The sequence below is a fragment of the Accipiter gentilis genome, chromosome 22, assembly GCF_929443795.1.
Source record: "Accipiter gentilis chromosome 22, bAccGen1.1, whole genome shotgun sequence".
Taxonomy (NCBI): Eukaryota; Metazoa; Chordata; class Aves; order Accipitriformes; family Accipitridae; genus Astur; species Astur gentilis.
The window spans coordinates 7,315,179-7,338,216 of NC_064901.1; the positions used below are offsets into that span (position 1 = coordinate 7,315,179).

The 23,038-nt window shown below is 38.1% G+C and overlaps 1 protein-coding gene across 2 annotated transcripts in view; it reads right to left on the reverse strand.

Moving 5' to 3' along the window:
* Window positions 1–23,038, reverse strand: part of AKAP6 (A-kinase anchoring protein 6) — a 291,172-nt gene that overhangs the window by 64,390 nt on the left and 203,744 nt on the right. For both annotated transcript variants that reach the window (XM_049825778.1, XM_049825777.1), the window contains exon 9: window positions 21,910–22,030. In XM_049825778.1, the coding sequence (XP_049681735.1) occupies window positions 21,910–22,030 (121 nt within the window). The remainder of the gene's footprint in view (window positions 1–21,909; window positions 22,031–23,038) is intronic.

The window sequence follows — 23,038 nt, forward strand, 5'->3', positions numbered from 1 at the left end:
AATGTCATTTTTATTTTAAATGCACATCCTGTAGTGTATTAAGTAAAGTGAAAGCTAATAGTTTTTATAATGTGCTGTTTGATTTGTTCCTTATAATTTCCCTTGAGTTATGTCAAAGTTGGCACATGCAGCAGGTCCACTAGGAGTGCTAAAACATCTCCACTGACTATCTAAACCACTGGCAATCACTGAAATTCCTCTTACAGCAATACTATTACAACATCCTGCATCGAAACTATTGTTAAAACATGCTAAAAAGAAAGTTATATAGTTAACTACTTATTATCATCTCCAGGCAGACATAACCTGAACACTTCAAGAGACACAGCAGATAACAGCTATTCACTTTTCCAGTGCACATTAATGTTATTAAAACAAAAGGAGAAAGTTGGCCATTATCTGTGCGAACAGTGGGCTAATCTCATTTTATACGGAATTTTATAAATTCTTAAGAACTCAGTATTTCATTTTTAATATTATCCTAAGAAAAACATAGCACTTTTATAATAAAAGAAAAAATACTCTCAAGTTGAAAAGTTATTTTTATGATCAACTACAAACCGCTTTCAAGAGCAAATTTATATTGGAACTGCTGACACAGCCTAAACTATGGCTGTGTGAATGCTGCAGAAACAGCTATTTCAGAAAACATTTTTAGCATTAGGAGAAGTCCAACTTTGTTTAAACCTGAACTTATTTTTTTACAATAGCAAGTAATGTTAACAGCATGCTGAAAATGTTAAGGCTAAGTGTACAGTGTCAAAATAGATTGAATCTCTCTGAAAACTGGAAATTCAAGCTTTTTAAACATAATCCAGATGTTTGGCTTCTAATCACATTTCAAGAAAGAGGAAACTTATGCAATATAAAATTCATACATGCATATTTCATTAGTGCCTTTCCTATCACTGAATTAAAAATTTCTAACATATGTTTTCCTCAAACAGATAATGTTTTAAATTAGAAGAGTTGGCAAGAAGTTGTACACCTCACAAATATCATTGAATTATTTTAACATGGGAGAAAATATTTCATTTTTTACAGTATTAACAGCTTTGACAGCAAATGCTGCAGCATTTTTTTTTGCCTTATTGATAGGAAGTTCAATAGTCCCTGAAACAAACTAAGCGTATAAAGATGACTGAACAGCAAGAACTAACAACTAGCCTTCTTCAGGATATCTGAGACTGATTACGCTCTGACAGACCTATGGGTATTTAACACAGATGCTTTCCCTCTTCCTCACTGATGATCAAAACAGGATAATGCTATGCCCGAGCAGCTTCTTCAGCAAAAGCCAGACTACCTTGTAGGTGGAAAGACTTCTTCCAAGATGTATTTCAATTCTAGACTGCTTAACACCACCACTATATTTGGTGAATGATATTTAAAGGAACTATATCAGCGTGGCCATTGTTTCTAAAAACTAACATACATGATAAATGATATGATTTTTTTTAACCTCTGGAGTCTTAGAAAATTAGACTCCGAGTTCATTTCTAAAAATGGACTTTCTGAATGTAATAATATTTTAATATTTTAAATAATTTAAGACAGACAAAACCTAAGCAATAAAAATGAGAGGAACTGCCACACATATAATGGGAAAAGAAAAAGGAAAAAGACAAAAAAATCCTGCTTCTGGCCACCTGCATGTGGCATTGGGCTTGCTCTTGAAGACCTTTGTAACTTCTGAGGAGTATGTGAAGCGTGATCATGAAGCACCAGGAACAGAAATATGCACTCTGTTATACTGTGAAGTGATGGAGTGATATGTTACTATGAACTTCAGTTCTCTCCAGAGATGTTGGAAAGGGAACAATCCAGGACATGCTGAAAGCCGGTCTCTCTATACCTCCAACAGCTGCTGTGCCTAGGAGAGATACTTAGCCTCTTTCCGAATGGCCACGAGCAAGGGTATGCCTAACGCAGCCTTTTACAGGCAGGCTCAAGCTTGCCATTCCTATGCTCCAAATAGTTGGAGACTTGCAACAGTCATGTGAGGTGGAGAAATATTATGCTCAGTTTAAAATGGGAAACTGAGATACGAATGGATGCCATGTCCAGTCTCAGGAAAGTTATTCGATGTGGGAACACAAGTCTTTCGAGATTCGCTCCAGCATTCTGTCTATACAGAACATGTTGTCTGAGCTCAGAACTACTTAACATTTTTTGGTTCACACCAGACTGAAAAAAAAAAGAATTATTGCACTTCTGATACATTTTAGTCATAGCAGAAAATACCTCAGCTCTAAACTCAATAAATCTTTATTTCTACAAGACATTTAGGAACTAACACTAATAGTTACCTTTAAAAGAATACATGAATGCAGTGACACTGAACTCATTTTGTCGACTGAACAACTAGCGCGACAGAAACAAAAGAAACTTTTCCTCTGTTTCTTTGTATTTCCCTGATTTCAGGTGTCTGTTTTCAAGGATTTATGCTGCTGCTAAATGTGAACTCTGTTATTTGCTGGCATGATGAAAGCTGAAAGCTTCTTCTCATCTCTAATGGCATTCTGCCAAAATACTCTCTGACAAAACTCAGGCTGATTCACAGTTCTGAAGTTCAAGAAATTGTCATAATCTAACCTCACCACTTGTATAAAATGTGCCCTAGTCTTACCTTCTCTGCCTATACTAAGCTTTCAACTTTCTGGCTCGGAGAAAAACTTTTGGTATTGTATCCAGTCCTTATTTAAAGATGCAAATGATGGAAAATTCACAGCACTCCTTGGTAAGATGATAAATAACTAGCTTCCTTCACTGTTAGAAACTGTATGGCTTGTTTCTAGATTGAATTTATTTAATTTTAACTTCCAGCTCTTTAATCTTCTTATATCTTTTCCAATAGCTTGAATGTCTGTGAAAGCATGACGTTACTACAAGAATCAAACATGAAACCAGGTGACATGCACTGATCTTGGGTAAACTCTGTTTGGCGTTTCTGGGATTACAATTTATAGAACCAAAATATAGAGAATTTTTGCAGAGGTTGGTGAACGCAGATACAGCCACTTTGGACATTCTTAAGACTTGATTCTTCTTAGGGCTGTCAGAAAGCAAATTTTCAATAACTTGGCCCCGATATAAATGAAAAATAACGGGTTTGGATTTAATTTTTGCTTACGGATGATATTGCCTGTACTCACACTTTGGCTTTTAATTCTTAGGCTCTCCTTTCACTTAAAGATTTTTTTCTGCTTCTATGCATGCTGGAAAGAAGGATGGGGAGCAGGAGAAAAAGAACATAGTAGCAGATGAAATGGATGATATCAATGAGAATTTCACCCACAAGGAGAGTATTTTCTAGTGTACACCACCAACTACTCCAGATTCCCTTTGGAAATTGTAAAGTTGAAAGTGAAGTGATCTTGACAGACCAGGGAATCTGCCCCTTTGTGTTTAGCATTTTGTAATGAGCTTCTCTGAAACCAGCACACAGCATAATGCCTGTATATTAATAGAACCTGTCTTTCCGCAATTAAAAAAAGAATAGTTCTGTAAAGATACTGCAATGAAACTGTAGAAATTGGTTTCAGAAAAAAACCACCGCAAGTTCATGTTGACTTATGTTGCGTCACTGAAATGCTAATCTCTGTGCTCTAAGCAAACTGATAAACCGGTGACTATAGCATCGATGTTCAAATCTGTATAACACTTGCAATGTCAGTGGATTTAGAGATTGGTAAGTTATTGCTGTTTCAATGTCTGAATTCTACGTAAAGAAGATGAAAAAGGCATGCCTTTAAAATTGGAAAAGATACGCATATATCTGAAAAGGAAAGAAATGCTTCAAAGGACCGCAGCAGCAGGAAATATCAGGACACAAAACCAGTAGTGAAGTAATATGAAGCAAATTCAGAATATTTGAATCTACTTCAGCTATAGCAAACGCTAGGGAAGACATGAACTTTTGTCCTTCTGGCATTCTCTCAAGACATCCTGGTCCTGCTTTGTGGAAAGCCTATCCTGGTAACCATCCATGACATGATAGTTGTCTGGCAGTTCAAATACAAATTGGAAAGACGCCCATTAAGGCAAGAGATATGCTTTAAGTAAGGTGTGCTGATGCCTTCAACTTTAACTGTTGCCTGCCTGATTAATAGATGTTTGGTATACTATGTAGGGAACTTAGTAAGTCCAAATGAAGATGGAAAAAGGTAAGAAAAAGATTGAGAAAAGGATGAGGGGTAAAGAACAAGATCCCTTTGCTTATTCTGTGTTTTTCAGATTTTTTAAACAAAGCATTCTGTTGAGAATATCAGCAAAAATAAGTGACTCCGATTTTTATGGTGTCAGAACCTTTGTGAATGGTATCTGCACTTCAGTGACATAAACAAAGTGGTTTCACTTCTTAGTTTAAGTGGCTGTACTTCCTATCTTAACAATCGTTTTAAAATTAGTGACAATTCTAAAAATAAGAAAAAGTATACCTTGTTGAATACTCCATGTTCCTAGCAGTACTAGGTTACTTTTTTCAAATCTACATCTGAGTCAACTGTTTTAGGTCATTTTGTTAGCTATTATGCTAGAGGTATAATATGTTGCTATAGAACTGAAGTTTAAAGAAATTAAAGTAATGAATACATATTTTAGAACAGGCCATAGAGCTTTTGTACATTAACCGACTACACTAGCACTACATTAACCCTATTAAAGGTAATTTTTCCAGCTCATTGGTGATTGGCATTTGGTACTGACGTTCGAAGAATTGCCATTGCATTGATTTTATTCTTTGCCTCTTTAATAAAGTGTGGAAGAAATGGCAGAGGCAGAAGTTAACTGTCCTTTGGTAAAGCCATTAAGCACTTAAGAAAAAGGTTTGAATGTTTAAACCATGTAAAAATCTTTAAGGACATTATATATGTTTTTAATTTTGGAACCTTTCATAGGCCTGAAAAAAGTCCCACTAGTATGAATACATTTACATTTTATTGGTACAACAAAAAGGACCAAGTTAAGATTACAAATGCCACACTTGCACTCACGGAATAACACCATCTAGCACCAGAAGTTTTAATCAATATTATTGTACACCCTTCTCCAGCCGGCAGTGAGGGCATACGCCAACAACGCAGTGGAGTAGGCCACCTGGTGGTCAAATCAGCTCATTCTCCATTTTAAGCTAACAAAAAATTAGAGGGCCGTACAAAGAAAAGATAAACACGAAAGAAATGCATAAACCCCATCAACAAAAGCCTATTGGAACTAATGTAAGCATGTATAAAAGAGAGTGTTTCTTCACCTCATGTTAGGTTTTCTGGGAGTGGTCACCGCTTGAGGCAGGACACCAAGGTTGATTAATGTTTTCTTGTGTTAAAAACGAACAGTAGCTAAGTTCCGGGGCTTTTCCATGCCACTTTAGAAACTAAGGTTCCATAACAGGTCAGTCTATTGCACTATACCCCTCAGGTCCCTAGGAAAGACCAGAAGGGAATCTGGATTAAAAAAAAAATCATAGCTGTTTTCCAGCGGCTTGCCTGGGAAGCTTGAACACAGGCTACTCAAAAATGTTGGCCGGCATCACTACTTAAAAGGATGTAGGAACAAAGACTACTATGTCTGCAGATCTGGGTCCAAATATCTTATGGCCATACAAAGCAATGACGACGGGCATCAGTGCAAGGTATTGCTGATGCTGTACATTCAGACTCTCAAAAGAAGTGGATATGAAATGTAAGGTCACTGCTGACTACTGACAAGTAGCTGAGATGCCTGAACAGATAAGTTAAGGTCAAAACTTCAGAAAGAGCCTCAAGTGTTGGATGACCTGACAACTAGGGATCAGAACATGGGAGAGTGCCTGGTTTTGAGATTTTCTCAATCAGAATCTGCTGGTGTTAGAATCTGTAGTGCTAGGGTAGCAAATCCTGGCCCTGGCAGATAAAGACAGCAAGCTAAAAGATACAGCTACAAAAAGAATTCAGAGATGCAGCAGTCTCTGAAGAACCTGGAAAAAGGACCATATGCTTCAGGAGGGAAGAATTTAGAAAGCGCCAGAGAGCAAAGCAGTGTGCATGTGAGTGGAAATGGTGGGTGTTCTGTGCTATTTTTAGTCTTATAAAACCATAAATATCAAAATAAAAGCCTTTTCTCATAAGACCTACATCAAATTCACAAACAAATCATATGCATGATCCAAACGGTCTATGCTGATTTTAATGAAACCAAATGCCTAAACCATCAGATCTCCCATCACTCTAGGTCTCCCTGTTTAGAGGCTACTCAGACAGTGAAGAGATGTGCAGAACGTATATAGGTATCCATGAGCATAACAGCTTTTAAATGTTGTGCAAGTTATTATAGTAGTATATTTCTAGTGACGGGCTTGAAGGGAAGAAAACAGGGGAAATCTGTAGAAGATTCATTTTCTGGCATGAATTCACTTGGGTGAAGTGCAGGAAATATATTTCCTCACTATTTAAACATGCAGGGACAAACCAGAAAATTTTAGCTATCATTTGAGCATGCCTCAGCACCAAGGTCAGGATTTGCTACCTGCTGGTTTACCACAGCAATGAAGAACACTGTTTGTGGAAATGGTTAGTCCACAGAGAGAGAATAGCCTGTTGCTCAGCCAAGAAATAGCCTGTGGGACACATGGCTTTTAAAAGAGATGCAAAAAGCTCCTCATCTATATCCCACCTATCCCTCACAATTCTGTTTGCTGTTGCCTGTTGTAGTTGGCCAGTAATATTCTACCTCTTTTTTTACCTCTCTGGCTTCTAACAGGAAGAGTTGAATTTTAATTAATGTGAGCCAAACAGAAACATTTTCCATGAAATACACATTTTATTGCTTAACATTTTAATACTCTGAGTAGCTTTGAAATCTGCCAAGAATAGCAAAGCTCACTTATTTAGCGTTTGTGCTGTTAGACAAAATACATGTATATAGATATGTATCTTACAGACAACTGAACTAAATGAAAATATTTGTCTTTAAATAACTATATTCTCTTTGCTTTGCATCTATACTAAGTTCCTAACCGTGTCAATCTGCTTTTATGGAGGACTCAGTACTGTTGATGAATTTGCAGAGATATATCCAGCACCCGAATTGAGATTAAAAAAAGGTGGGGTGTGGGTCTGTCTGCAGCTGGAGGCAGCAGGTGGCGTCTTAAAGGTGAGATATTGCCCATCAGGTAACTCAGGGTACATTACCTCTCCTGCAAGGTAAGTGTGTTGCGCATGTGAATGGAGCAAGTTGTGCTGTTGCTTCTGGGCAAGACAGAAATTCCTAGTTTCACCGATTTCAGAAACCAGGGCTCTCTGGGCATCTCTGCTGGAAGGAACGCTGTTTTCATTGTAACTTACCCCTACACTCATTCACTGTTTCTACCATGGTGTGGGGAAACATTATAGAGGAACCGCTCCAGAAGCTCTTTATCACCAGGAGATTTTCGTAAAGCTTAATCCCTTCAAATAGTCTTACTATTTAAGGACTGGTATCTTGCTTCCATCCCTCCTGCCCCCCTTTTATTTGCTTGTGGTCCTTTAACTTTTTTTTTTGAGTCACTCTGTATTGACCATGGCAAAAATCCACAGGCTTTTCCCAAGTGTGCAAAAAATTGTACAAACGTTTGTTCACCTCTGTGAAAGACTGTCCTGTCCTTTTGTCAAGCGTTCTGCCTGTTTCCTGAGGGGCTCCTGGTTTCTCACAGCCAGCAGCAAAATCCTTCAAAAATCAACAGGTGCCACTCACAGGTGACTCAGATTCTTTCAAGTTTTCTGCATTTAGATTAATGCTCCTTTCCAGGTTTCTGTTTAGGAGTTGCTGTTTCCTATGTTTAGATTGCCATCAGCTACTCACTAGAGAAAGGGTGCCTAGTCCATATTATACTGGAATACCTCTAGAAGCTAAGACTGATCAGCATAAAAGCCTACAGATACCTGAGAAAATATGCAGCAATACAGTGGCTCTGTTGTTCATTCAGATCAATATGCCAGAATGTGTTTTTGACATCACAGTGAACACCTTTGCCCTGAAAAAAAATTGTAACATGTCCCAGGCTTTCAACATTTTGTTCAAGGATTTTGGAATCAGTTTACTCCAACATTTTCCGACTGTTAGTAGGTCATTTATCCTCTGCACTACTTTCTGTGAGCGCATGGTCTCTGCTTTGCCACATTGCCTTTTTCAGCAGTTTTACTAGACTAACAGAATTCTGTTTTGGTGGACTCTAGGGTGATTTGTGGGGTTTTGTGATAACTTCAGTTTAACATCTGAGTGGTCACCTTCTTCAAATATGTTATATTCAGCTAGAATGCTAGGGAGCAATCACAGCAACTTGCTTGTTTCTTTTAGGTACTGCTTTGAATATTGCCTTCCAGTTGGAATCAGAGCTTGTACAGACCCATGGCTACGGGTGTGTAGAATTCTTGTAAAACAACTACAGTAAAGTTTAAGTGATGATATCTCTTATTTCAGGGGTTCCTTGTTGACTGACTGCATTTATCCACTGGTCTCATAATGATTTCATTGCACATCTGCAGTGCTTGGTTGCATCTCTCCAGTCTAATTTTGCTCCTTATCAGTGTTGCACTGCAGCTGGCTCCACAATCCAGCTGGTGTCAAATTAGTCATTGATCTAATAGCATAGTTGCAAATATAGCAATTGAATGCCTGGCAGCATTCTGCATTGCTAGAACACTAAGAATCTTTAGATCTGCTTAAGTCACACTACAGATATCTCCTTCTTCATTAAAACCTTAAATTCTCAATGGTTTCAGACACTATATTTTAATTTTAAAGGTAACTGCAATATTGAATCTGGCTGGCTGGCTCTTTTTCTCAAGAACATTTTTCCTTCTACTTTTGATGTTGTCTGTTACACGACCTACGTTGCATTAAAATGCATACGTTTTCAGCCAGTCTGCATCTGCCCTGCTTCCTGGGTTCTTTTGACTTGCATCTATGCGTGTGTTCTGCTGTTTCTGTTTTGGCACTTCTCTGGATAGTTTGGCCACTGTTTGGAGGCATGTATTACATTGGCTTTACATTAATGTCTTCTCTGTGAATGGGAACTGTGTATTTCACAAGTGATCCTAGGGAAGAGATACAATTAAGAAATGTTTTGTGTCTCCAGTTACACATGGGTGCTCTAGTTTCTGGCACCATACCATATCCCCTTTTCTCTTTCTGGTATTAGTTAAGAAAACCTTTTCATCGCTTTAAATTTACTTAGAATTATTTGTATGATTCTGATCAATTCTTTTTAGAGACTAAAACATTGTTTCTATTGCCACAAAGCAAAGCCTTTTTTGTCCAGGGTTCCAGTTTTCCTGGTGCTCAGAGTTACTGCTATTTATGTCCTATGATTTTTAGGTGTGTTTTATCTGGGTAGTCACAGATATTTCCTTCCTCTCTAATGTGACTGTTGTCCCAGATCTCATATGCTGCATTCAGGGAAATAAGATGGAAGAATTTAATAGTTCTAGTCTTAAACTGGCTCTTTAATTACTCTCTTGATTGAGTCTTGAACTTTGGCAGGCCCAGGGACCCCAGAGCGATAGTCTTCATCTGCAATGAAACCTGCTCCCTTGTGTCTAATCCTCTGGGCACCATCAGTTAGCTACCGATCTACCAGGTGTATTCATGGGTTGGTGAGGAACTGCTGTTTGGCCGTATTTACAAAAAAGTCATCCCATATGCTTATTAAAACTGAATCAAATATGTATCTTCATACCCATTCTAATTTTTAGTATGCATCTTGTGAATTTTACTCTCCACTTAGCAAGGAAACTAACTGCACAAAGAGACTATAAGGCTCATGCAGCACAATGGCCATAGCATTTAACCATCACTGTTAGCAAAAGGAATAGATAGAAAGGTCCCTAGCTCAGCACACAGAGGCAAAGGTGGAAAAGAGCAGTGATTTTCATCACCTGCTTTATTGTCTCTCTTTTTATTTGTTTATTTATTTAACTATTGCATGTTTCAGCCTCTGGCATAAACACCTTACATATTCTACTAGATAGCTAACAAAAAAGAGACACTTAAAAACCATAACTGAAGATTAAATCAGGTAGAAGTTCTAAAAGCAGAATTTTTCTTTGACCCAAGCTGAAGCCATAAGGAAACTAAATATTTTCAGAAAGCAAGTTGTTCCTTTTTCTTTTCTTTTTTTTTTTTTTTTCCTGGGACCTGGGGAAAAAAGGTTCCATACTCACACTGCAAGGCATTTGACTATTGACTTGTTGGAGAAAAATGAACCCTGACTATAAATTACATATGCTTACTGAAAAACTGAGATGAACCTTTTGAGACAGCAAAGTGAGGTCGTACGACTAACTGCTTCTCACCTCTGATGGTGTTGATTCGATCTCTCCATACATGATAACAAAGTAAGAAATCTTAGGAATTATTGTTCTTCCACCTGCATGGCAGACACATAGTCCTTGATGAAGGCCAGCAAAAACTATGTCAGTCTCAATACCTCATTCAAAAAGGCGAAAGTTCATCTTCAGACAGTTACCAACTGAAAAATTCTAAGAGCAATTCTGTATCTATCATCTCCCATTTCTAAGAAAAATCAATTGGTAAAGCAGAGATGATCAAACTCCAGTGCAATGTCTCTCAAAATCTGGATGCATCACAGCAGGGTTTCAAACTGGAATATTGCATAGACATGACACAATGGTACTAAAACCCCCCTTTTTTCATGATAACTGAGAGTCAGTGAGAGGTAACGCCAAGTGAGGCTGATCTTCATAACCTCTTTATACAATCAGTGGAGAGAGAGATAAGAAAGAAAAGGATTCTTCTGAAACTATTTCAGAGTGCTTAACTTAAGCATCTGCTCTTCTCAATCTCCCGTTAGACGAACCTCCTCACGATAGAGGCTGGTCTGCTTAGCTCCCTTAGTAGCCTAAATTAGTCTTCACAGATGACACCTTCTCCCAGTGTATCACTATTCAAACTATAACCTCTCCACGGCCTTCCCTGCAGCCTGTGACACCGTGTTGCTGGTCTACTCAGTGACACAGCTGGAGTATGCCCTGCACATCTGTAACAGCACCCGTCATTCTGCAACAATGGGATGTGAAGGGTTCAACTGCTGTCCTCCCCCAAAAGCATCTCTCCATAGAGCCAACTTTAACGCTTACAGTTCATGATCACTGAGATTCTACAGCAACCATGTTTTCTGTGATTGCTAAAATATCAGCACCCACAAGAAGTTAAGAAGAACCACAGGCATTTCTCGCTGGCCACAGGAGTTGGCTGGAGCCTACCGTAGGACACCATTGAACCTCATGCAACCACCAATGCAACAACTATGAATGGAATTCCAGCGATCACTTATTTTACCTTGTTTGAAAGAGAAGTTAGCACAAAATGCTGTAGCTATTTTTAGTACAATGTATTAAAAATGTATACTGTGCTGGTTTTGGCTGGGATAGAGTTAATTTTCTTCCCACTAGCTAGTATGGGGCTAAGTTTTGGATTTGTGCTGGAACCAGTGCTGATAACACAGGGATGTTTTTGTTCTGGCTGAGCAGTGCTTACCGGTAGCCAAGGCCTTTTCTGCTCCTCACCCCAGCCCACCAGCGAGCAGGCTGGGGGTGCACAAGGAGTTGGGGGGGGACACAGCCGGGACAGCTGACCCCGGCTGACCCAAGGGGTATTCCAGACCATATGACATCATGTTCAGTATATAAAGCTGGGGGAAGAAGAAGGAAGGCGGGGGGACATTCAGAGTGACGGCGTTTGTCTTCCCAAGTGACCGTTACGCGTGACGGAGCCCTGCTTTCCTGGAGATGGCTGAACACCTGCCTGCCCACGGGAAGTGGTGAATGAACTCCTTGTTCTGCTTTGCTTGCGTGTGCGGCTTTTGTTTTGCCTATTAAACTCTCTGTATCTCAACCCACGAGTTTTCTCACTTTTACCCTTCTGATTCTCTCCCCCATCTCACTGTGAGGGAGGTGAGCGAGCGGTTGTGTGGTGCTTAGTTGTCGGCTGGGGTTAAACCACGACAGTCCTTTTTGGCACCCAACGTGGGGCACAAAGGGTTCAAGATAATGACAGATTTGATCGGTTACAAATGTATACAAACAAATATTTTATCTATTTCAGTATATACATATAATATGTTTTTTATATATATAAATAAAAATACAAATAAAACACATACAAATAAATATTCAGGAGATTATAAACTAGTGTACTTCACTGCAACTTATTTTTTATAATTTAGATAGGTATGCATTGAATGTACTGCCACTGCAAGTTTATTGAGATTTAGTGAATTTGTGTTTCATGTAGAAAAGCTGCTAAAAAGGTTTTCTATGGTCATTTGTTTTTTGTTTATTTTTTTAAAAGTAACATTACAGTATTGATTATTTATGAGGTATACTGATGAGGAGTAATTGGGAAAGAAAACAGTATTTCCTGTATTATTTTTATGAAGCACAACATCATGGATAAAGCAAGTAATCCCTCTGAATTTAGAAAAAAATATATTTTCTCCTGCAGTATGAGGTGAAAAAATCGGAAAGTGAATTAAAAATTGGCAACTATCTTGAGGAATAGGGTAATATTATTGCCCCGTGTATTTTTTGCTAGTGATTTTTTTGTCTGCATGCCTCTAAAACAGCCTAATGTACCAAGCTGCTAAAAACCCAAGAACATGTCCACATACAACTTCAAGAATTATGTTGTCATTGTGTTGCTAACACCCCTAATTTCATCTTACTTCAGTATATTATTTGGTGAGACCAGTGGGAGGCAGTTTTAGAGCAGATACACACACAGACACACTGCCCAGAAGGTGGTTCATCACAGCGTGGGCCTAAACCTGTGGGACTCCTTGAGGCAGGGTGCTATGGCTTCTGTAAGGTTATGTGGGCTCAGGATTACTGGACAACCTCATGGAGGAAAAATATCTGGAGAACTGCGTAGAACACACTATTGTCTGACCTGATGGAGCCATTTTTGTTATATAGACATTGTATAACATCGTAAAGGTAGTACGTGTCTTCACAGCCCAGAACAAAGGCTGTGAAATATTAGCGTAAATGTTCTGAGATGCAGTGTGATAAAGAGAAACCAGTCCTGGCTTCTCTGAATGTCTTTATTTTTATAGAGGGCTGATCACTGTTATTTGGCATCACTGTATATATGAGACCTTAAGAGTGAATTGTGAGTGCAAATTCACAAACCACTTCATGAGATGTTTTTAGTCAGCTGATTCATATGAACTTTCAAAAAATCTCCCGTAATACATTAAATACTAGCCTCAGAGTGGGCAGCTCCTAGGACTCTGCACTGCTTACATGTGGTCTGCATGTGAGCCACTGTGTCAGGAAACGAGAGAATACAGATAACCTAAACTCCTTTAGACAAAAGGATAAAATTTTGAAAGGTTGTGCTAAGAACAATGTAAATCAGAACACGCCCATGTTTTGGGGTCTCATATAGCCTCTTTGCTTGGTTCGGGGCATCGAAGAACATTGCAGCACCAGTATTGCTGTCCCCGGTGTTTGACTGCATGTGTAACAGCACAAGTATAACACCTTTTATCCTGGTTTCAGCTGGGATAGAGTTAACTGTCTTCCTAGTAGCTGGTACAGTGCTGTGTTTTGAGTTCAGTATGAGAAGAATGTTGATAACACACTGATGTTTTCAGTTGTTGCTCAGTCGTCTTTAGACTATAGTCAAGGATTTTTCAGCTTCTCGTGCCCAGCCAGCAAGAAAGCTGGAAGGGCACAAGAAGTTGGCACAGGACACAGCCAGGGCAGCTGACCCAAACTGGCCAACGGTGTATTCCATACCATGGGACATCCCATCTAGTTTAGGAACTGGGAAGTGGGGGAGCAGTGAATCGCCGCTCGGGGACTGGCGGGGTGTCGGTCGGCGGGTGGTGAGCAATTGCCCTGCGCATCATTTGTACATCCCAATCCTTTTATTATTGCTGTTGTCATTTTATTAGTGTTATCATTATTAGTTTCTTCTTTTCTGTTCTATTAAACCGTTCTTATCTCAACCCACGAGTTTTACTTTTTTTTCACGATTTTCTGCCCCATCCCAGTGGATGGGGGGGGAGTGAGTGAGCAGCTGTGTGGTGCTTAGTTGCTGGCTGGGGTTAAACCACGACACCTTTTCTTAGGGAGTCTTGGTCCAATCATTAGGCCAGAGTGCTGCTATACTTCAGCTATTCTTACTTGTTCATTAGAGAATGTGAATAATTTCGTATATCTGAGCCCAATCTTGGGCCCCTTCTACCTTGTTTGGACACCAGGCAGTCCTAGCATGTAGAAAGCAATGAAGGTTGTAATTTTCATCATCCTATGGGGTGAATTAAGGTGCCATTTCCATTTTTTAAAAACTGTAAATGCTTGATGAACAGAAAATGGCTTTGGTTAATTTACTGCTGGACATATGCACTCAAACCACCACAGCTGAGCGTGCCAGACCATTGCTTCAGTGCTAAGTATTTGAAAATGCTTTAAGGTCACACTGCTTGGGACCTTATCCTACCATTTTATACCACCAAGGGCACAAAGACAGAGCATGTGGAGTTGACTAAGATGCTTGACGTGATGACTGTAAATTGTCCACGTTTTGCAGCTGTAGTAAGGAATGGTGATGACAGCTATGTGGTACACATTTACTTTTGTTTTGAAGTCGAATGCCTCTTTCATTCTAGACACACTGCTTTAATCTCCCAAAAGCTGTGCTGGCTTTTGCTACAAGCTCAGTAAATACTGCTTTGCTACAATGTGAAGTTCATCTTCAATGTCATGCTGGGAAGAAATGGGAGAAACCCACTTACTCTTGTGAAATGCATGAAGCCACTTCTTGCGGAAATATGGGGAGTGTGCTCCATAGAAATTACAACACTGCCTTTAAAAATGCACATTTACATTTGACATATATTATGGAAGCAACCAAGAAAATGTAAAAATATTTTTCACATTCTTTCTTTATCCGTTCTCTAGACTTCCTTTGTAATTTTGTAGACATGGTAATCAGCGTTTTCCTGTTGTAATTATATAAGACATTAAAACTTAACATTTCTCTGCTTTAAGTAAGATTTTTCACCAACAATTATTTTCTTTTCTGCTTTTTAAAATATAAAATTTGCCAGGAGTAGCAAGGAATTTAATCATATTACAAAGCTAAACATACAGACCATGGAAGAATTAGCTGGTTATTATAGGATGTGTCACAATGGAGTTTTCACTCTGTTCTCCTGTGCAACTGAAATGAAAATACTTGTGTAGAAAAAGTTAACCGATTTCATCACCCCCTGCAATAAGAGACTAGGAAACTTTGCTGTGTCAGGTCCTGAACTCATTTAGTTGGTGTTCTAATAGCAGTCAGATTTTTACTGCTGCTTGGGGTATCAGGCATTTCTGAGATCTCTCATACAAAACAGCTGATTTTCCTACCTACTGTGTAAAGTCATAGAGTTTCTTAATCCGTTGGGAAAAAAACCCAAAACGACAGCCTAGCACATGGAAGTTACTAAATTTTGTGAAGAACAGTAACTGAAGTCAGAACTTTGTGCAAAACTTAGCTCAGTCATTTTACTATACATGACAGTTAAAAACATACTACAATGTCAAAGGCAAAGAATAACTTCCATTAAGGCATGTACCAATCCATGCATGTAGACATAAGTAAGTGAGGTAATTTACTATTGCTAATGAATATCTCCATTGATATTATTTAGCAGAATAATCTGTCTTTTTTTTTTTTTTTTTTTTTTTTTTTAAAGTGTTACATATGCTTTTTTTCAGATAGACTAAAAGCTTTCACGTTGGACATAATTTGGGACATAATCTGCTAATAGCATTAAATTCGTATTTCAAAAAGGTGGTGATTTTTGCAAGGTAGCCTAAAAGTTTATTAGCAAACTATAAAGACTATTCTGATTGCAATTAAAAAGCCCTTCCAAATGGGTCAACACACCTAAGTGCTATCTGCAATCATTTAGATTTTAACATCATGGTTATTACTTATTATCAGGCTGCACAATGAGATATTGATTACTTTTAACCTTTAGATCTAAGAATTCAGGAAAAGCCGAGGTAGTAGCACAGCCTACCTTTCCTGTCTGGTAAACTTATGGCCTTTAGTGGAATTCTAATGATTCCTATTGGCAAGGCAAATCTGAAATTAGTTTATTCTCCTGGCTCATACAGAAATGATGACATATCTAAAAATACTGCATGCATAGCAGATTAGTAGTTACTACCTACAAGGGGCTCAATCCTGCAGTGTGCTGAGAGCTTTCTCTGAAGTGACGATGATCATCTCCCACTGACTGTTTTAGCAGCTCCATGCAGGCACTGACAGATTACCAGACAGGCAGAAGGCGTCCCGGACCGTGCAGAATATGCAGTGCGGGAGCAAAAATCTTCACGTTTTCCAGTTTATAACCAATCCCCTAAGCATATTGTCCAAATATATCACTCTACAGGCTGTTAATCTTTTAATAAGTTTTCTTTATACGGAAAATCTGCTTGAAATAAAGGCCAAACTACAATGTGGCTTCAGTAGGTATGCAGGACTTGTTTTAAATAGAACAAAGTAATCCAATTAAACTAATCTGTTTTACAAGTTAAAATGATATGAAGCACATTAATTGATCGTTATAGGCTGCTGCTATTTGAGCCCTCTCTCTGTGCAGCATTTGAAACCGCTTTGCACATTTGTATCCTCTAACAGCAGAGAACTCAGTCCCCCAGTTCAGGAGAATTGTGGGCAAGAGAAACATATAACTGTTATGTGTTAGATTAATTTGCAGAACACTTGGCATTATTATTGCCAAGTAGTCAAATTGTTCCAAGTTGTTCCGGAAGGTTGTTATTAATAGTATGTTTTCTGAGGAAAGTTCTGTCTACTTTTGGAACTGCATTTCTGTTGCCAAGGAAACTCCTTGAAGCACAGCATTCTAGGAGCACACTGCTGCTTTTGTTTGCCAGTATCCTATTCATATCATCTAAGTAAGCACTTTACATACTTCAGCCTCCAGTTTCAAATGTCTAAGTTTTTATGTATTTATATTACCACGTTAAATATAGTTTGTGCTTCTTTTTAAACTGGAGGACTCTTGTAAGATTATTTTAACAGTTGCATTAAAGGACGGGGTTTTTTAGTTTGGTTTGGGGATTTTTTGTGTTGGCTTTTTTTTTTTTTTCCCCCACAAGTTTGCAATAAATTAGTTTTAATTTGAATAATAGCTCCATAGGTTATAGCACTAGTCCTTAAGTGTTAATTATCTTTTCACTCTGAAATTAATGTAGTCATTTCCTACTGACTCCTCTACACCATTATTGAAGTGCTGAGGAAAACATGTCATTGAGTTCTGAGCCAGAACTGTTGTTGTGATTAATCCTGGTCACATGGCCAATCTCTGCCAAAAGGAGATCACTGAAAAAAGGTGACAAAGACAGTGATTTCCTGTCAGCAAAGAGTACGACAAGGCTGTCTAGAAGTGATGCAAATGAGGGAAACTTTCACCACGGTTTGTTTGATCCACTCGGGGCCAGAGCACACTGAGCCAGAGCAAAAGGCACAATGGAGCAGCAGCACACCCAGAGGAGAAAACGAACTGCACCTTCCGAGGAGGGATAGCTTCCAGGAGGGAAACAAAAACTGCCGGGAGAGTTTTTTCCCCTCAACTTTTTTTTAAAGGTAGCCTTAGCTTTTGATGTGCATTTTCATGCTATTTAATACGGTGCATCGCTTCCCTTTGATGAATAGTTTAGCAGTTAACCTGTTCAAAAGGCGTGCCAACGAAATGTTTTCAAAGTCTTTGCACTACTACATGAGGGTCTTTTTCCATCTATCATGGCCATCATTGCTGAAGACTTACTAGTGCAAGACTTAGGGCTTATGCAGTTTCTATTAAAAACACCATACATCACGTGTAATCAGACAGAAAAATATAATTTCTTTTATTTGATATTTTTAAAAGTTTAGTTAATTTTATTCTGAATATACTAACAATTTTAACAATCGTACTGTACTTATTTAAATGGGGTTTTAATCTAACACAATTAAGTTTTGCAATTAATCTTCTGAGGAAAATGGAAAGAATTATCATTAACGTTTCTGCCTAGTATACTCATTTCTAATCTCCACAGTTCCAGTAAATACTGATTTGCTTCATTTTTGAACATTCAAGGTACAGAATTACTCAAGTTCCCACTAAAGGGCTAATTAGCAGAGTTTAAATTCTTTGGGTTTGATCCTCCAGTAACGGCATATGAATACAGCTGAAGTCAATGCAAGTTCTGTGTACTTAGAGCTTATGAGATCAGGCTCACATGCAGTAGATTAAAATGAAATAAACATGATACATTTGGCATTAAACTGAGCTATTACAGCAGTACAAAGACGCGAGAGTCCAACAACATGGAAACGCTCCTTTTAATTTTTTCTTAGTTAATAGATAAAGCATTAGAGGACAAATAAACTGTCAGCAATTCATTCCGTGACTGCCATTTTATCAAACACTAGTTGATTTTCAAAATCATTAGCTAGTTTAAGACTGTAAAGCTGAAGTCATTTAGGGCTATGGGGGAGCACAGTGAGGAAGAATAGTTTTCCTTTTTTGTAAATCTTTGCACTAAAATCTAGGAAATCCAGAGAAAGTCACACATACATATTCAGAGTTTAAAAAAAATACGGCTGTGCTGCTCCTGTTATATTAAGGGCAAAATAAAACCTAGTTAAAGAGAGATAATAAGGATCCTAATAAAAAACTATGACGCCCCCGGAATATTACAAAACAAAATTAAGCTGAGAGTTGACTTAAATCTATATTAAATCTGAAAATAGAGTACTGGGAAAATAGTCTAACCATGAAAATACATTTTATTTTCCCATATGCAATTTTAGCATTTATATATTACGTTATGCTGCTTTAATGTATGCTTTTCCCCTCCGATTTACCTGTTTTATCATTGCTGCTGCCCATTCATAGCCTCCTTAGGGGCAATGATTACTGTTGGTAATAGTGATACCACAGCAGGCTCCCTGGCAGAGGCGGCTTGCTGAGCTGGCTCAGAGGGGCAATTACTTGTCAGCTCAATAACTGAGAAGAAGGATCTGTGGGTTTAGGAGAAGCCACCAAAATGCAGAGAGTGCAATTAGCAGGTTCACGTTGGAGGCTGTAACTGATAAAGGGTACCTAACGCAAGACCTGTGTTTTCGTAACACCCCACATCATTGAGGAATTGTGCTAATAGTAGCTGCCTGAATTTTTCTTTACGATTTCTCTCCCTACAGACCAGAATGGCTGTGCTCCCTGTGAAGCACAGGCAGTGCTCCTGCCCCTTGGCTGTGAGCACTAGACCATCCACGACTCTGTATAAGAGCCTCCAAACAAAAAGGGTGTCACTATCGATTAGATGAGAGGTTTACTCGGCTAGTTTTATAAAACTATTAATACTGGTTTTGAGGGCATGATTCATTGTTACACAAATCTCTGCAATTAAGGATGATAAAGACCGAGTGATTTATCTGATCTCTCCTTTGCTAGTGCAGAATTGTTCCCTCAATTACATTTGCTAACGTTTTCTTTTGTCTACTTTTAAATGTCTGAAATTATGGGGCTTTCAACACTTCTTCGGGAGGCGGTTTTGGGCTTGGGCTGTGGGGTTTTGGTTGGTTTTTTTTTTTTTTTTTTTTGAAAGGCTAACAGATCTTAATTCTATGCACTCCAGCTTTTTACATCACCCGCAAATACTCCTTCTGCTTTATATGGACACTCGCTTAGTCATCTCTTAACCCAACTCCACATTTCTAGCCAAGTCTTTCCTTCAATCCTTAACAATTTGCTTGCTGCTTTCACTAGAAAGGTATATGCAGGCAACATTCACTGTGGGAGGGCAGGCAGTCTGTTTCTACCCTTGTTCAAGTGATTTTGCAGTGACCGGACAGGTACTTTTGAGATGGGGGGTCTATTAATTAGCTATTAATCTGCGGACACTGCAGAACAAATAAGCTGCCTGTGCTTTGGAAGCAGTGCTGGCTTGTCTGTGTTGCACAGACTACCGACTCAGCTACTCTCTCTGGCACAAACTTTCTGCTTTCAGAAGTGTCATGCCTATCATAACACAGAATTTCATAATATTAAGAAACTATTACTTCCCATTTCGAATATACAGTATTCCTTATTTTGCCGCCATACTGTAATGCAAACTAATTCTTAAATTGCTGCCCTCTTTTATTCTTCTCACCATGCATTATTATCCCAGCCTTACTATCTATAATTATTCTTAATGGTTACATTTCAATATCAGAAAGGGGAGTATCCTAAATAGCACCTAAAATACTTGGGCTGGCTGCTTAAGCTTTGCTCCTTTTCATATTGATGGATGGATTGTTTCCTTAAAATTTATGTTTATTGATTTTTTTTTAGTCTATGACTAAAACTAGCGGTTATATTAGGCATGGTACAAGCTGGTCTTACATGGACAGGCACTACCAAAACACCTTATTTTAGATTCACAAGGAACTTTTTACCCATTTCTGACATTGTTTATTTCTGAGCCTAGCCAAGGCCAGGAGTGTTAATGTGTGATCAAGTCTGATTAAGTATTTGGAAAGTTAGGAAAAAGACATTAGCAAAAATAAGAAATTACTGTCAAAGCAAGAAATGGAGGCCACTGAATGAAACTCACTTGCAGCCTAAAATAGTTTGGATCTGAACCATATTTCCATTTATAAACATATTTTAACTCATGTGACAACCCTTTCTCACTGGGTATTTTAAATAAAAGGACTAAAATTAGAAAGAATAAAATGCAAGAAGACCATCAAGAAATTAGGATGCCAAAGCAAGAAGAAATAAATTATATTTCAGAAATTATCAAATCATGCAATCACAGAAGAAAGGAAACAACTTCTATTTGACCTTGAATGTACCACTTATTTGGTAAGAAATAAAAAAAGCTAGAGGGTAGTTGTTTCTTGTCATTATACTGTTGCTGATTCTGTGGTTAGTTATTAATTTTATTTTTTATGATTCACAATCTGCTCTTTGAAATATGCCATATGCTCAAAGCAATTCAAGGATGACAACTGTCAGAATTACTCCAATAAAAATTGCCTAAATGAGGAAGATTTACTGCAGCCTGATATTTCTGTCGAAAGCCCCTCCTTTCTTCCCCCCCCCTACCCCTCAGACCCGTAGACTACAGCTTCTCAGACACACAGTGAAGCCTGAATCAATTTTAGGATCAAATCACACGTTTTGGGGAACTTCTTGAAAGTATTGTCTATCTAAATAAGTGATAAAGCTTCAGGGCTAAGGCTGCTATGACAAATAAGAGAAACCATATGCATGTGTGTATATATATATATATCTCTGTATATGTTAGAGGAAGACCCTATAATCAATATGCAAGTTCAAAATCATTTTGCTGAAATCACAAGCAAGGGTGATGACTTAACATGACAATGTCTGCTTTATGTATAACTAATAAAAATTAAATTGGAAGAGTCCTGTATCCTGGCAGCAGCAAACCAAAATCAAGGCAAATTTCTTTCTTCCCAGATGAGGTTTGAAAGGTGGATAAAAATCCAGCTGAAAGCTCCAATCAAAACACATTTTGTTAAATGCTACCATTTCATTTTTTTCCTTCATTTTGTTTCAGTCTATTTATTAATGCAGTTTCATTTATTTCTATTCATCTTGAAGACAAATCTTTGTCCTTCTATAGAATTACACCAAATAGAATGTGATAAAGGGAACTTTCTTGCAATTATGATGTCGGTGCAGCCTGTCAGCGCACAGGGGATGGAAATGAGGTTGGGGACAGGGAAGGGAATTCTAATAGACACCATGATACATACAATGAACGCAGCGATATCCTGTGAGAGAAAGACTTGTCAAGCTAATCAGATCTTCTATAGCTAGGTAAAGGCAGTAACGGTAGCGCTAACCTTGTAAAGATGCTGCTGCTGCTCCTCTGACATCATCAGGTCATGGCTGTCCATCACGATGGATTCCATGTCAATCAGCCAATCCCAGAGCTCCTGGTATTCTGAATCAAAGTCCAAAAGGCTGTAGATAAGGAACAAAATGTATTATGCATAAATACTGTGTAGTTGTTAAAATCTTGTATTAGAATAATATATTCTTGAAAACTCATGATGTTCCTAGTTATATTTCTAAAGAGACATTCTGTATTTATACAGAGTGGATGAAAATGAAAACTGAAATCCAATTTAAGCCGGTGCCATGACCTAAATTCAGCGGCTGATGCCAAAGCCTGACAACTGTTGGCATACTGCATTTACTTCAAAAATTTTGAAATAGAAATCCCCCATAATTGTTGTTGTTCGATGGTTTTTAAAGTGCTGATTTTATATTGAGCAAACTTTGCAACAATCATCTTGATATAATTCATATAAAAATATTATTTTCATCGAAAAATGACTCAATCCATTCAGCCATCCCTCTGCTGTCTATCTGCCTATCTCTGTAAATATCCTACGTTTATTTTCATGGATGAGTAGCTAGCATTTCAACTTAACGCCTTAAGATAGGCTTGAGTGAATATGGTAAGCCAGTGAGAACTAAGGCCAGATACAGTATTAGACAGGTGTTCCCTACAGACATGTAAGAAACAAAGGTAAGGACAGGAAGTCAAAACAATGAATCCTTGAATAGCCAGCAATCATTAAAATTCAAAGGAGGATCACTACGGTTTTCAACAAAATAAATCATTAGAATAAGGAGCTTAAAAGGATTAATGTGATTCTCTATTGAAAGCCTAGTGAATAAGTAAAGCATAGATTCTTCTGAAACACCGTGATACAAGACAGAAGGTACATGCTGAAAAACCGCACATTCGTCAAAAAGATACCCCTTGAAAAGGGATCTTCAAACTTGCAAAATTGGAACTAACAAAAGCCTTGTCAGTAGTATCAAAAAAACCCATATTGATGAAACAATAGTGCATGTTCCACTAAAGCTAATTTCTCCAATTATTAGCAACTTTTTTAGCAACGCCATTAAAAAAATTAGCAGTATTTCAACAGAGAAACAATAAACTAAACATGTTTTTAA